This window comes from Lissotriton helveticus, chromosome 6 (genome assembly GCF_964261635.1).
Source record: "Lissotriton helveticus chromosome 6, aLisHel1.1, whole genome shotgun sequence".
NCBI classification, from domain to species: Eukaryota; Metazoa; Chordata; class Amphibia; order Caudata; family Salamandridae; genus Lissotriton; species Lissotriton helveticus.
In genome coordinates, this window is record NC_136067.1 from 459,296,652 (window position 1) to 459,311,089 (window position 14,438).

At 41.8% G+C, this 14,438-nt stretch overlaps 1 protein-coding gene across 7 annotated transcripts in view; it reads left to right on the forward strand.

Moving 5' to 3' along the window:
* ARHGEF10 (Rho guanine nucleotide exchange factor 10) overlaps positions 1 to 14,438 on the forward strand; it is a 1,140,991-nt gene that overhangs the window by 726,441 nt on the left and 400,112 nt on the right. For all 7 annotated transcript variants that reach the window (XM_078647916.1, XM_078647912.1, XM_078647917.1 and 4 more), the window contains one exon: positions 9,665 to 9,751. In XM_078647916.1, coding sequence (XP_078504042.1) covers positions 9,665 to 9,751 — 87 coding nt within the window. The remainder of the gene's footprint in view (positions 1 to 9,664; positions 9,752 to 14,438) is intronic.

Here is a 14,438-nt window from a genome sequence, read left to right on the forward strand (position 1 = left end):
TGCCATTCATGCCCTCCATGATGTTTACATTCAAGAGACCCCACAGAAAGACTCGGTCCATGCACCACTGAGTACCCCTGGGCAAAAGGCCCCAACAACAGCCAAAAAATCGCAAAACACACAAAAATCACCACAATCCAATGCCATCCATGCCCTCCATGATGTTTACATTAAAGAGACCCCACAGAAAGACTCAGTCCTTGCACCACTGAGTACCCCTGGGCAAAAGGCCCCCAAAACAGCCAAAAAATCGAAAAACACACAAATATCACCACAATCCAATGCCATCCATGCCCTCCATGATGTTTACATTAAAGAGACCCCACAGAAAGACTCAGTCCATGCACCACTGAGTACCCCTGGGCAAAGGCCCCAACAACAGCCAAAAAATCGAAAAACACACAAAAATCACCATAATCCAATGCCATCCATGCCCTCAATCATGTTGAAATTCAAGACACCCCACAGAAAGATTCGGTCCATGCACCACTGAGTACCCCTGGGCATAATGGATGAAAGCATGGCAGACTGGGTGCAGGCCTATGGCACAACAAAGCACACTGCCTGGCTTCAAAATGGCCCCTAGACCCCCACCCACATGGCCAGGCCCTGCCAGGACCAGGCCTTAAAATGGCCCCCACCCACATGGACAGGCCCCCACCCCAAAAAGTAAAAAAACACACAAAAATCACCACAATCCAATGCCATCCATGCCCTCCATGATGTTTACATTCAAGAGACCCCACAGAAAGGCTCGGTCCATGCACCACTGAGTACCCCTGGGCAGAAGGCCCCAACAACAGCCAAAAAATCGAAAAACACACAAAAATCACCACAATCCAATGCCATCTATGCCCTCCATGATATTTACATTAAAGAGACCCCACAGAAAGACTCAGTCCATGCACCACTGAGTACCCCTGGGCAAAAGGCCCCAACAACAGCCAAAAAATCGAAAAACACACAAAAATCACCACAATCCAATGCCATCCATGCCCTCAATCATGTTGAAATTCAAGACACCCCACAGAAAGACTCGGTCCATGCACCACTGAGTACCCCTGGGCATAATGGATGAAAGCATGGCTGAAAGCATGGCAGACTGGGTGCAGGCCTATGGCACAACAAAGCACACTGCCTGGCTTCAAAATGGCCCCTAGACCCCCACCCACATGGCCAGGCCCTGCCTGGATCAGGCCTCAAAATGGCCCCCTCCCACATGGACAGACCCCCACCCCACCCCAAAAAGTCAAAAAACACACAAAAATCACCACAATCCAATGCCATCCATGCCCTCCATGATGTTTACATTCAAGAGACCCCACAGAAAGATTCGGTCCATGCACCACTGAGTACCCCTGGGCAAAAGGCCCCAACAACAGCCAAAAAATCGAAAAACACACACAAATCACCACAATCCAATGCCATCCATGCCCTCCATGATGTTTACATTAAAGAGACCCCACAGAAAGACTCAGTCCATGCACCACTGAGTACCCCTGGGCAAAAGGCCCCAACAGCAGCCAAAAATTCGAAAACACACAAAAATCACCACAATCCAATGCCATCCATGCCCTCCATGATGTTCACATTAAAGAGACCCCACAGAAAGACTCAGTCCATGCACCACTGAGTACCCCTGGGCAAAAGGCCCCAACAACAGCCAAAAAATCGAAAAAGACACAAAAATCACCACAATCCAATGCCATCCATGCCCTCAATCATGTTGAAATTCAAGACACCCCACAGAAAGACTCGGTACATGCATCACTGAGTACCCCTGGGCATAATGGATGAAAGCATGGCAGACTGGGTGCAGGCCTATGGCACAACAAAGCACACTGCCTGGCCTCAAAATGGCCCCAAGACCCCCACCCACATGGCCAGGCCCTGCCTGGACCAGGCCTCAAAATGGCCCCCACCCACATGGACAGGCCCCCACCCCACCCCAAAAAGTAAAAAAAACACAAAAATCGCCACAATCCAATGCCATCCATGCCCTCCATGATGTTTACATTGAAGAGACCCCACAGAAAGACTCAGTCCATGCACCACTGAGTACCCCTGGGCAAAAGGCCCCAACAACAGCCAAAAAATAGAAAAACACACAAAAATCACCACAATCCAATGCCATCCATGCCCTCCATGATATTTACATTAAAGAGACCCCACAGAAAGACTCAGTCCATGCACCACTGATTACCCCTGGGCAAAAGGCCCCAACAACAGCCAAAAAATCGAAAAACACACAAAAATCACCACAATCCAATGCCATCCATGCCCTCCATGATGTTTACATTAAAGAGACCCCACAGAAAGACTCAGTCAATGCACCACTGAGTACCCCTGGGCAAAAGGCCCCAACAACAGCCAAATCACCACAATCCAATGGCATCCATGCCCTCAATCATGTTGAAATTCAACAAAACAGTTGTATCATGCTAACCCTGGTCCTACTGGATACTGTGGCTACCCACCCACAATATATTTCATTTAATAGTTCTGAAAAAGTTCCAAAATTGTAGTTGACACAACTTTAATGCCCCAAACAAACTTACTTGTGACATTTCTAATCCAAAAGTGATCCAAAGAAAGTCAACAAGGCCTCAAATCCAAATATCCAGCAGCATCCACAAAAAGTAATCCTTCCAGGTCAAGATCCACATCAAAGTGACCAGGACATGAACAAAGCACTGGGAGGAGCCTGCTGGACAGGAACAGGAAGTTGGAGACTGTGGGGCACTTCCTTCCTCCCACCCCCCCCCAAAATGGACTCCTTGCAAAAAAAAAGTGCAGGCAAATGTCAACCTGAGGAGTTATTCTGATAAAAATCATCATTTTCAGAAGGTTTATGCTGCCTGCTGGTGGATTTCTTGTGCAGAATTGCAAATTTTGCAATTTCGCGAGCGCGAGATTGTTGCTGCCCGCCGCATCTACGTGTTCGCAATTGTTTACTCCCGCGATGCGTGATCACAGGCCTTTATGACGTACTCACGTTGACAAGGTGGCGGGCTGCGATGACATAATCGCGGTCGACAAACTCCCGCGGGATCACGCAGCAAGATCCAAAATGGCGCAGCACACGCAAACATGGAGAAAAACAACTCTTCAAACGCTGAATGACGGTAAGTGAACGCCGCGCGCCGCAATATTGTATTTGTCAAGCGCGACCAAGCAAAAAAATCCGCTGCGTGCGAATTTGCAAATTTTCGGCAAATTCGCAATAATTCGCAGATTGCGAATTTGCCGAAAATCCGCAAATTCCGCGAGCGGAACGGATTTTACGCCCATGCTTTAAAAAAACAATTCCTTAGCTAATCTTGGCAATATTTTAATGTTGCTTTCGTGCATGGAAGTGGTGGTCATGAATGTGGGGAAAGTCTAATATTTGGTGTCTGATGGGAGAACAGGTTATAAGAGGCCTAATAAACTCTATGAAAACAAAACTTGCAGTAGGACCACTAGTGATTTTAAGCAAGGAAGCCTAGAACTCTTTAACACAGAAGCACTGACAGAATTTAAGGTGGTATTATTATATATCATAATTATTTTCTAAGATGTTAAGTTTAGGAAGGGGTAAAGGCTTTCCAACCAAAATAACTTCTACTGGTAACAGTTAGGTATGGTTCAGGGGCGTATCCGGTCTAGTAGCAATAGCAATGCAAGAAGAAACATTTCTTTTGACTCTTATGTGTGTCAGGCATGCAGCTCTTGCAGTCATACTAGGAGCTGTGATTGATAACAATTCTAGCAGGCTGCAAATAAACAAAATATGTAAATGCGTGCACCAATTGAAACCTCTGGCAATTACACTGTTTGCATTCTAGCTCATTAGCATATGGTTGGGCCCAACAGTAAGTGTAATTATAAGTGATACTGGCTGATTTATTCATTCCCATCCACCATATATTTGCTGGCATGACAATTCGGTCGGACATATTTTTTCATCTCATCTTATTTCTATTGGGTCATGTTTGTTTTTTAATTCATGTTCACCTGAAGGTTTTTAGCACTAGGTATTTAAACAACTCTTTTAGAGATAGAAGGATAGTGGAGGGATCAGAGGATAAGCATGTGCGTTTTTTAATTTGTCCCTAAAAGGGAGAGGAGGGTTTTCTCCTCTGAAATGTAAGGGAAGAGCTTTCAAAAGGGAATGTAGAAGAATACAGACAAACAATGGCAAAGCCAATAGGCCTCGTCTTTGAAACCTCTGGCTTTGTCAATAATTGTTAGCCATGTTGTACAGCATGCCTAATGGCATTAAACCTAAATAATGGTGCTGTGATCCAGTGGTCATATCATTTTGTGGGTACTCTTACCACACAACATGGAAGGTCTAGGTGGGGGAAGCAAAAGGGTGGGGTTGTCGAAACCAGCATGGCGGGAATGTCGAAAGACATGGGTGAGAGAGGAGGAAGGCACAGATGGGAGAAAGCAACTTGGGGGCAGGGATGAGAGGAAGATAAGTGGGGGGCAGAAGCAGTAGAGAGAGCATTTCTAGGGAGAAGTAGCAATGGGCAAGACAGAAGAGCAACCTGAAGCTTGGGGGAGAAATGAGAAGAGAAAGGGATAACCTTGGAGCAGACGGGGAGAAGCACACTGATGAAAAAGCAACTTGGGGGTAGGAGCATATAAGGGGGAGTTCATCAAGGAAAGGGGTGCAGAGAAACACATGGTGAGAGAGCTCAACATGGTGCATGTGGGGAAGTTAAAAAAAGTACACAAGGAAGACATCTGGAAAATGTGTGCACTCTTGTAGAGCGCATAAGTACAAATAAAAACAGGTCCCTAAAAGTGAGCAATGGGAGGGCACAAATAAGGTGACAGTGCTCCGCATGCGCAGCAGATACAAGCTGGACAAGGCAAGCCATTGAATAAGAACCAAGCCAATGAGAGTGAAGGGTAAACCAACCAATGGTGAGAAACGTGCGGGCTTGAAGCCCCTGTATGTTCTTGCTAAGCCCACAATATGTCTTGCAACAGACCATGCATGTGCTGTCTAGAATTGACCTGACATTTGCAAAGCCAATAGGTCTTGTCTTTGAGACCTATTGGAATTGTTAACAGCTTTTAGCCTTGCTGTACAGCATTCATTTAGAATCTGGGAAATAATCTGGAGTCTTTAGTATAGGTTGTGATGGATGAGGCAGAATATTTTTAAGGAACCTATAATAGCATAGACAGAGAGTGAACCTATCTTACAATAGGTGGTGCATTGCTGAACTGAGAAACATAGGTTATCATTTTGGCTTCCTGGTTTTATACGGAGACAATGTATGATGTAAGAGGGTATAAAATCTCTATTATAGTAAACTTGATGACCATTATGTCTGCTGTTATCAGATGTATGGAGTAGCTACAATTTCACCTGGTGTTAGGTGTGATGTTAATATTTGTGCTGTGGTAGTATTTTTGAGATCAGTTATGTTTGTACTTTGGCACAAACATCTTTGGTAGCATATCCTGAAATTGTTGTGTCTGTACAAAAGAAAAGAAAATATTTCTGGAGTGCTTTAATATATGTTTCCTTTCAAGTAGAGGAGGTGCCTCTTTTCTTAGTACTGCAATTGCTCTGTGATTGCTCTTCAGTTATCAGTTGCTTTTATGTGCTTCCCTGTAGATTGGTCTTTAAAACATAGGGCCTCAGCTAATGGACTAAATTTGCAGCGAAAAGGGCTGTAATGCTCAGTTGTTTTTTAAAAATGAAGCAAGTTCAATCCTTCATACTAGATTACTTGGGGACATCAAATTATTGTGCCTAAAGCTGGGACATGTGTGGAAACATTTCCCTGTCATCCGCTGAGAAAAATAATTCACAATGGGGTTGCTTGTAGAGTTTGACCGGAAGTACCCCTAAATCATTTTTGAAATTGGATTAATTTGCAGTGTTTATCAGATTTGGGTTCGGTATTAGTGTCATGTTCAGTATATGTGAAAGGGGCTCAATTTATATTTAAATTCTCTTTCGGAAAACCACAACAGTAGGATTTGTTAGGTAAATAAATTAATGGAAGCAGGAATGGCTTAAATAGAGATAACAGCACATGAGCAATGATTTTTGGAAAGAGTGTGGGTATATGGAAGAAAAAAGGAATAACTGGTATTGTCAATGTGATTTGCAGAGCTGGGTTTTCAGTCTGTGGTGGAAGGACATATAGTCAGCGTAAAATGTAGTAGACAAGGAGTATTAGAAATGTGGCCTCTTTTAGATGTTAATGGGCAGATTCTTCTTTCTGTTGAAGGCAGGTGTCAGAATGGTGTACTGCCTGCTTCTGCAGACCCCTTTCCTAGGACTCTGGTTCTGGCGCAATTGTCTACATAAAGACATCTTGGTGTAAAATTTGGGTCATGCAATAACATCAATTCATTATAAATGATGGCTGAGATGTAGGGCCGGATTTAGGGTTTGGCAGACAGTGTGGAGGAAAACAGGGTGGCAGAAAATGTTATGTCTGCCCCATGCCTTTAATCCACCCATAACATTTGCAAATGTACAGCTCCCCTCACTGGCCCTTCATGGCAGTTCCTATCAGCGTAGGAAAAGTTTGCAAGGGGCTCCTTCGGTCTGTCAAACTTTTCCATTTTTTTTTCTATTTTTCAAAAACAACTCTCAATTTTGTAGTATTTATTTGTAAATAAAGAAAAATGACCCCCACACCATGGATGTTTTCTCCTATGGTGTGAGTCTATATATTTTTTTTACTGTCTCTCACTGCCAACATATCCTTGTTGATGATAGACAGTAAGGAAAATATACCATCCAAACTGGCAGTCTAAATAGGGAAGATAATCAGATGGCTTACCTCTGATTGCCCCTCCTCCCTCGGGTAGTCGGAGGTGGTTTTACACCTGCAGAGTAAACTTTACTCCGTTGAAGCGAACGTGGCGCCCCACCCTCCTCTAAATCAGACAGTCCGATCGAGAGTATGACAGACACGACACTTCATCGCCATTGCAACTGAGCCATACTCTAAATCAGCTCCTTAGTTTAGCTCACAACTCCTTTTGGGACAAGTCTGTTCTTTTCAGGTCAAATTAGCGGTTCTAAATCCTAATAAAATATATTTTATGCCAACTATTTCTGTCAGGTTCTATGAAGTATGAGCAAAACAAAATGCACAGTAGCAAGTGCTATGCTATGCTAAGGATTGATAAAGAACATGGCTACCCGATGGGCTTACCTGCGCCTCAGGTCAAGTCCATCACATAGTGATGACAAAATCAGGTAATTCACAAAGGTATGTTTTGAGTGATTTCTTGGATTCTCTAATCGATCTTGGTGATAGGAGTAACGAGTTCCAGAGGTTGGGTGCAAGGTAGGCAAATGAGTGACCTCCACTTCTTGCTTTCTTGATCTTTGGTACAGTAAGAAGTGTCTGATCAGAGGAGTGTAATAGTCTTTTAGGTTTACAGGGGATAGCAACTGCTGGATTAGAAGGAGACATTTATTGTACATTGCCCATTGGGCCAAACAGAGAGTTTTACATTTGATTCTTCGAGAACCTGCTGTCAGTTCATCCCTGCCAAGGATACAGAAACTGACTGAGACTTGGGGATTTTTACGATATAAGCAGCAGCATTCTGAATGATTTCTAGGCACTTGGTTACATACAGTAGACTTCCTGGGTTAACTGAGTTGCCATAGTGAAGCCGGGAGAGCACTAGGCCCTGGACTACAGTTCTTCTAGTGGCCTGAGGAATCCAAGTATACTACCACTGATTAATCACTTCCATTGGATAATGGAAACATTATTTGTTTAGGTTTGATTGTAGTTTTTCTATTTATATTTCATTTCTAAAAGGATGAAAACACAATCATCAGCCATCACCAGTACTTCTGGCTAACTTGTAGGTTCTTCTTAAGATGAAAATATAATTCTGTTGGCAAAACCTTTCACTGTAGTGTTCATGAATGACATAACATTTGTCAAATATGAAGTTAAGAATGAGATATTACAAACACACTTACTTTTTACAAATGTCAGTGAATTCCTAATTGTATGCCTTTTGGAATGTGCCTTGGAGATTAGAAGAGGTGAGAATATTCCACCAATGCAATACTACATGCAATCTAAGGGCCCAGTGTTGGTTTTTATGGACAGGGTACACCATAGCAACAACAATGGAGTACCCTGTCCACCAAACTCCTAGTCACCTTCCTAAATTTGTGTTGGACTGACCGCCATGTCTTCGCTGACAGAGTAAAATGTACTCTGTAGGCTAAACCTTCTTCTAATGGTGTAAGGGAGTATTTTGAGGTAAGCTATCTGACCATACATCTTTTTTTAGAGTGGGCAGTCTGGTGGCTTTATTTTTTTACTGTCTGACATAAATAAAAACAGTTCCTCCCACACCATCGAAAAAATCTCATATAGTGTGGGGGCCATTGTTGTTTCATTTTCCTAAAACAAACTCCTGCTTTGCAAGTTTGTTTTTGAAAAGTAAAAGCATTTAAAAGTTTAGTGTACACACCTGTTACCAATGACAAATGAACACCAAACTTTTAAATTGCTTTGTAAGAACTGCTGTGATGGCATTTCATACAGCCCCATATAGTTCACTGCAGGGCTGGTGGTGATCTCAAAATTTGTTGTGAGGAGTAAAGTCTGGGTGGGGAACGTAAAGTGCTCCACCACCCTGATTGCCTTTACTCTATCTGACAACCACTAAATCAGGACCTAAGAATGTAGCTCTGCAATATATAGGGTATACATGTTATGGTACTTATCATGTTACCATCATAAAACCAACAGTCCTCTTTCATAGAACATTTTCTAAAAGTCTGAAATCCACTCACTGTTTGTATCGTCCTACGATTTTTTGGGAACTCAAATAAAATCTCAAGGATACTCAAAAAAATGTATCCATGTTTTGGTTTACGATAAGTAATCCTACTGACTTTTACTTACTCACGTGGATAGTCCACTGGACAGAAATTCCCCAGCTGACATTTACATTAGCACATCAAACCTTTTTTCTCATTTCTGCAACCCATTATATTTTGCTCATTTAGAATCCTATTTTCTTCCACTTCCTTCAAGTATAGGGGTGTTTGAAGGTTCTTCCCACTCAATTTGCACACCTGCTTCTACCATTTGGAACCTACCTCAAGAGTAAAAAGTATATGTGAAAAGCACAGTGGAAAGTTGTGAATAGATCCAAAGTTACAACCTTGTGCTAATGTATCATTTCATGACGATCATGTCCCAAACACAGTATGCAGGACATTTTGAAAGTGGCTGATTTTCTGCCGTTATATCTGTGATTAAGGTTGGAAAAATCATCTAATCATAGTTCTCTGATCAGCTTTATGGGGTGTAAATCCTACTTACAATTCTTGTAAGAAGGCACTTGGGAGGCCTTTGGGTATAAGTACACAAGTGCACAAGTAAAATGTTCTGCATCTCTAATTCAGAATGCATGTGAAAATAGAAGTAGCCAATGCTAAGATACAAAACAAGACCATCAGACAGATGCATAGAACCAAATATGTGTTAGGATTTAGGGTAGATTCATTCTTTGGCATCAGCAGCAAGGACAAATGTGAAAGAAAATTACTTAACTAAAGGCAAACTTAAATGCAATTATTATCAGTTCTTTTAAGAGTTGACAAGGCGTTAACTACTCTATTTCGATTAACCAAGTTTTCTTTCAAACTTTGTAGATTGAATGTGCAGTCTATAATCCTGAACCATATCTCGCTTCTGAAGTTAAATCTGATTCACTTTCTATGGATCATGGTTTCCTTTGGGTAAGTCATTATTTGCATGTCTTTATGATGCCTTTGAAAGAAGTATTGTCACTGTGCAGTGTCACTGTATTATTACCTATGCCTGTCACCCTCATACCCCTGCTTCTTTGTTAACGACCACAGGATGACCAGTTATCCTGATCCTTTGTGCACTTTGAGTCACATTAGTGTTATAATGTGCTTGGGCAGCGTCAGCAATGTTGAAGCTGCAGAACGTATTATGACGTGTTGACATTCTACGATGACATATCAGAGTTCTGGGTTTTGAACCAGGCAGTTCAGTTGCTAGCTGTGCCTGGCAGGACTGCGGTGTGGGGTGTTTCTCTTTTGCATTAAACCTAATTCTCTTCTAACATGATCCAGTGTGGAACCCATCTTTCATTCTAACAATTTTGGCAATGATTTCGCCAGGCACTAGTGAAAGTTCCTGAGATTGGCAGAATCCCCAACAACAAACCCAGGTGGTCGACAGCACAAGGTACCTGAGGTGCTGTCAAAGGCCTGCAGCTGATTTTCATCATACTTTATTCATCTTATCAGCTGTAGTCACAGTGGAACCGCTGTCTACATTGACCATCTGTGATGATAGAGGACTTGCTGTGACGACAGAGGCACGTCTCTCAGCTGTCAACTGCCGTGCTCACTGAAAGGCTGCTAGTTTGCCTCAGCCGCTTCTGCAGTAGGTCTGGTCTCATGCTTACATGCAGAAAAGTTATGGAGGTATAATTAGCGTAAAGACTCGGGCAAGGCCGCAGCAATATTTTTGTAATGATTCGGGCCGAACTAGGGAGCACCAATGTGGACAGCTCAAGGCAAGTCTGTGCAAGGTGTGCACTTGCTAATCTATGAACAATCTGATAGCTGCTCTGCTAGAGCACCTTGGACCACAGAGCGCTAAGTTAAGCTGTTCGCACTAGTCCATGGGTGGGCAGAGCGTGAGGTGAATGTGCTAGCCTCAAGACGGACCGAACACTTACTGTGTCAACGTGCGTTAGAAACGGAGCATAGTGTCAAAGTGCCGTGCAGGCTTTAAACACTGTAGAGTGTTAGCAGTGTGACCGGCTGCTGTTTAAATACAGCATGTTGAAATAAACATATTTTGAGCTTGACCTGCTGGCACCCACACTTCTTGACATACTTATGTCTTAAAGCCAGTGAAGGAGGAGAGGTGTTTTTTTATTATCGAAATTGTGATTGCCAACTGCACCTAAGTATTGATCAGGGATTGGCTTGCTTTATCCAAGTACCTGATTGACTAAAAGTTCATCTTGCAAGTACATGATTGGTTAAAAGCTTGTTTTGCAACGTATGCAGCTTTGTTTACCAATATTCACCTTGTACTTGCTCTTGGTAGATTAAAAACATATATCACTGCTTAATCAATTACTATGCATAGATTTAGCCATCTCTATTGTAACACCTCCTCCTTTCTTGATGATGCCAGGAGATCCTCCTCTATAGGGGGAGACTGGATTCATTGTTTTGAGAATTCATTATTAGCAGTCGATGGTTTCAGATTTTCTGCAATCAGAAAAAAATTGATGTATTGGGATCATTGGGTAAAGACAGCCAGCACACATTCAAATATCTTCCACCTGTTTGAGATGCTCATGGAGATGTGATGGGTGATGTATATAAAGAAGCAGTTTTTACAAGTCTAAGGGATATCCCTGGAATGACTTATACACAATACATTATGGTTATATCACTGTGAGCACACCTGGTCCATACCAAACCCTCCGAAAGCAGGCCAAAAGCTAAAATGCAGCGTTAACACTCTATATTAAAATGTAATCAAAAGATATACTTCGTTAAAATTTCAGAAAACACATGTTCTGAAGACATACAATGTAAAAAACATTTCATACATAAAAAAATACTTTTCTACATAAATTTCTGAAAAGTACAGTACATTACAACAATTCCTAATAAAGTAAGCACAGAACACAATAATTCATTCCACAACTTCAGAAACAGACAATAAACCCCATCTACTTAGATAGTTCGAACAATTTTTCTACCAATTGATAAGATCCAATAGCCTTTACACTGATAATACAGCAACACCAGAAGTATTGATTTAACATATAGGTGGTGCCTTCTGGGCTTTACTTGGATTCTCTAATGCACAGTGAGTCGACGCGTTTCGGTGTTAGTGCCGTTGATGTGGTCACACCTTGCTCAGGACAGATTTGTATGGGGTCATCAATTTCATATGACAGGTGTCCTTCTAAATATTAGAAAGATAACCATCAGTACAAGATAGAGTCTCTCCTAAACACGCACCACATTACATTACTCGGGCATGTCGTTAACATTTGTAAACTTTTCTCTTAAACATGTAGATACTCATTGCACTTTCAACATGTTCTCTAATCTTTAGTTCAGGATATCTGCAAAGTATAGCTCATTTCCTGATACACTTCCTTACTTTAGTCCGACACTAATCTCTTTTGTGGCCTAGCACATTTTACATTCCAATAACTTCATGTCATCTGTAGATATAGACATCCGTTTCACTGTCACTTTCACATTATTCTAATTTTCTTTCTGCCAGATGTGTTTTATGTCTTATCAACATAACACCCATTCCCCTCCGTTGCATTTTAGTTTTTTGCCATATATAAGAAAATTGTTTCGATCTAGATTGCCATATATTACTACACGTGAGACTAATACCAACCTTACATTTTATAATTAAGGATTCTGATGTGGACTGATCATTGGGTAAAGACAGCCACCACGCATTCAAATATCTTCCACCTGTTTGAGATGCTCATGGAGATGTGATGGGTGATGTATATAAAGAAGCAGTGCTACGATTGCATACTAGGTTTGCCAAGCAAGTGAATGTGGTGATGCATTGCAGCAAATTCTACACACAGCCACATTGCTCTACTGAATCTATTGATGACTTTGTCTTCAGATTGAGAGAGCTAGCATCAAATTGTCAATGTGAACAGAAGACAGAGAACATGATAAGATAGTTGATTGTCCAATGTAATAGCATAAAAATACAGGAGGGGTTATGGGCTGCTAGCAGTCCCATACTGAAGGATGCAATAGCTATCATGAAGGTGGTTGAGGAATCTGAAAAATGCATGCATGAGATGAAGAATACAGGTGTTGCCTGATGATGGTGACCAGGTGAATGCAGTGAGGACACAAATACAGTTTGTGGGTGGCAGCGGTAACAATAACGTTACTCGAGAAGTTCAGTATTGTTGAATCTGAAGGGAAATCTTCATCTCCAGTCTGCCATAGGTGTGAAAGCAATTATCATATTGTAGATTCTAGGAAGTATTTTGCAATGGGAAAGGATTGCTGCAAGTATGGGGAAAAAGGACACTTTGCGCCCATGTGTAAAGATGCAGAGAAGAAAATTGCAATGATAGATGAAGAGCGGTCGGAATACAAGGTACGCATGGTACAGGATAAAAGTACTTTGGGAGGTATTAATCTTGAAAGGAGGTGAACACGTTCCAAAGCAGACTTTGATATCAACCAGAAAATGGGGTCATTGATGGTTGATACAGACTACTTGTACACAATAAGTCCAAGGAAGTTGTTTGATGTCACGTGGCCAGGAGTGCTACTGGTGGCCTCAGATGCCATGTTGAAGGGATACCAAGGGGCTGATATAGTAGTCATGGGATTTATCACTTCACAGATCAAATTTGCTGGGCGGCAGACAACAGGTAAGGCCTATGTTGCTCCAAATGGTCTTCCTATTGTGGACTGGACACATCAATATGACCTCCATATCATGGTTAACTTGTGGGTTAACTTGTGGGTTGATAACCAAGTAATGATTATTGATGCAAATGATTTGAAACACATTTTGTCTCACAATGAGGGAGTTTTCGAGAACAGATTGAAAGAACTATGTACATGAGATTCAATTTTTTTTTAATTCAGTTCCTGTCATACATGTTGCATGGAAATACTGATGGCAGTGAGGGTGAAAGTGAAGGAAATAGTGTAACATCCCTTAGAGGATAAAGTGATAGACAGTAGAGGTGGCTGAGTAGCTGTCTCCTGTGGTTATAATTAAAAAATCTGATGGGTCCCTGAGATTTTGTGTTGACCTTTGCAGCCTCAATCAGAACGTGGTGATGGGCAGTTTTTTCTTTGCCAAACATTAATGAGCTAATTCTAATGTTGTTTGGGGGAAAGTATTTTTCAAAACTTGACATGAGGAGTGCTTATCATCTGGTGAAACTCCATCCAAACTCCAGACACCTTCCAAGACACTTTTCAGTTTTGCAGACTTTCTTTCAGCTTGTCTTTAGCTGTGGCTGATGACAACAATTATTTCAGGTTTCAGTAAGGCCATTGTTTTTCAGGATGATATCCTGGTGTTTGGAGGGGATGGTGAGTAACAGAGCAAAATACTTAGTGAACTGTTAAGTCGCATTGGACGGGGTTGACTTTGCATAGAGAAAAATGTGTATTATCCATTCAAAAGTTAGAGCATTTGGGTTACCTAATCACACGGGAGGGAGTAAAGCCCAAAGACAGTTTGGTGAGCTAGATATTAAATGCCCATGTTCCACATGGTAGAGCTACACTTAGGTTCTTCATGGGTTGAGTGTAGTATTACTCCAAATTTGTGCAGGATTTCACTCATAAAACCGAGCCATTGAGAGAGTTACTGAGGAAGGGTAAGAAGTTAATTTGGGGTGAA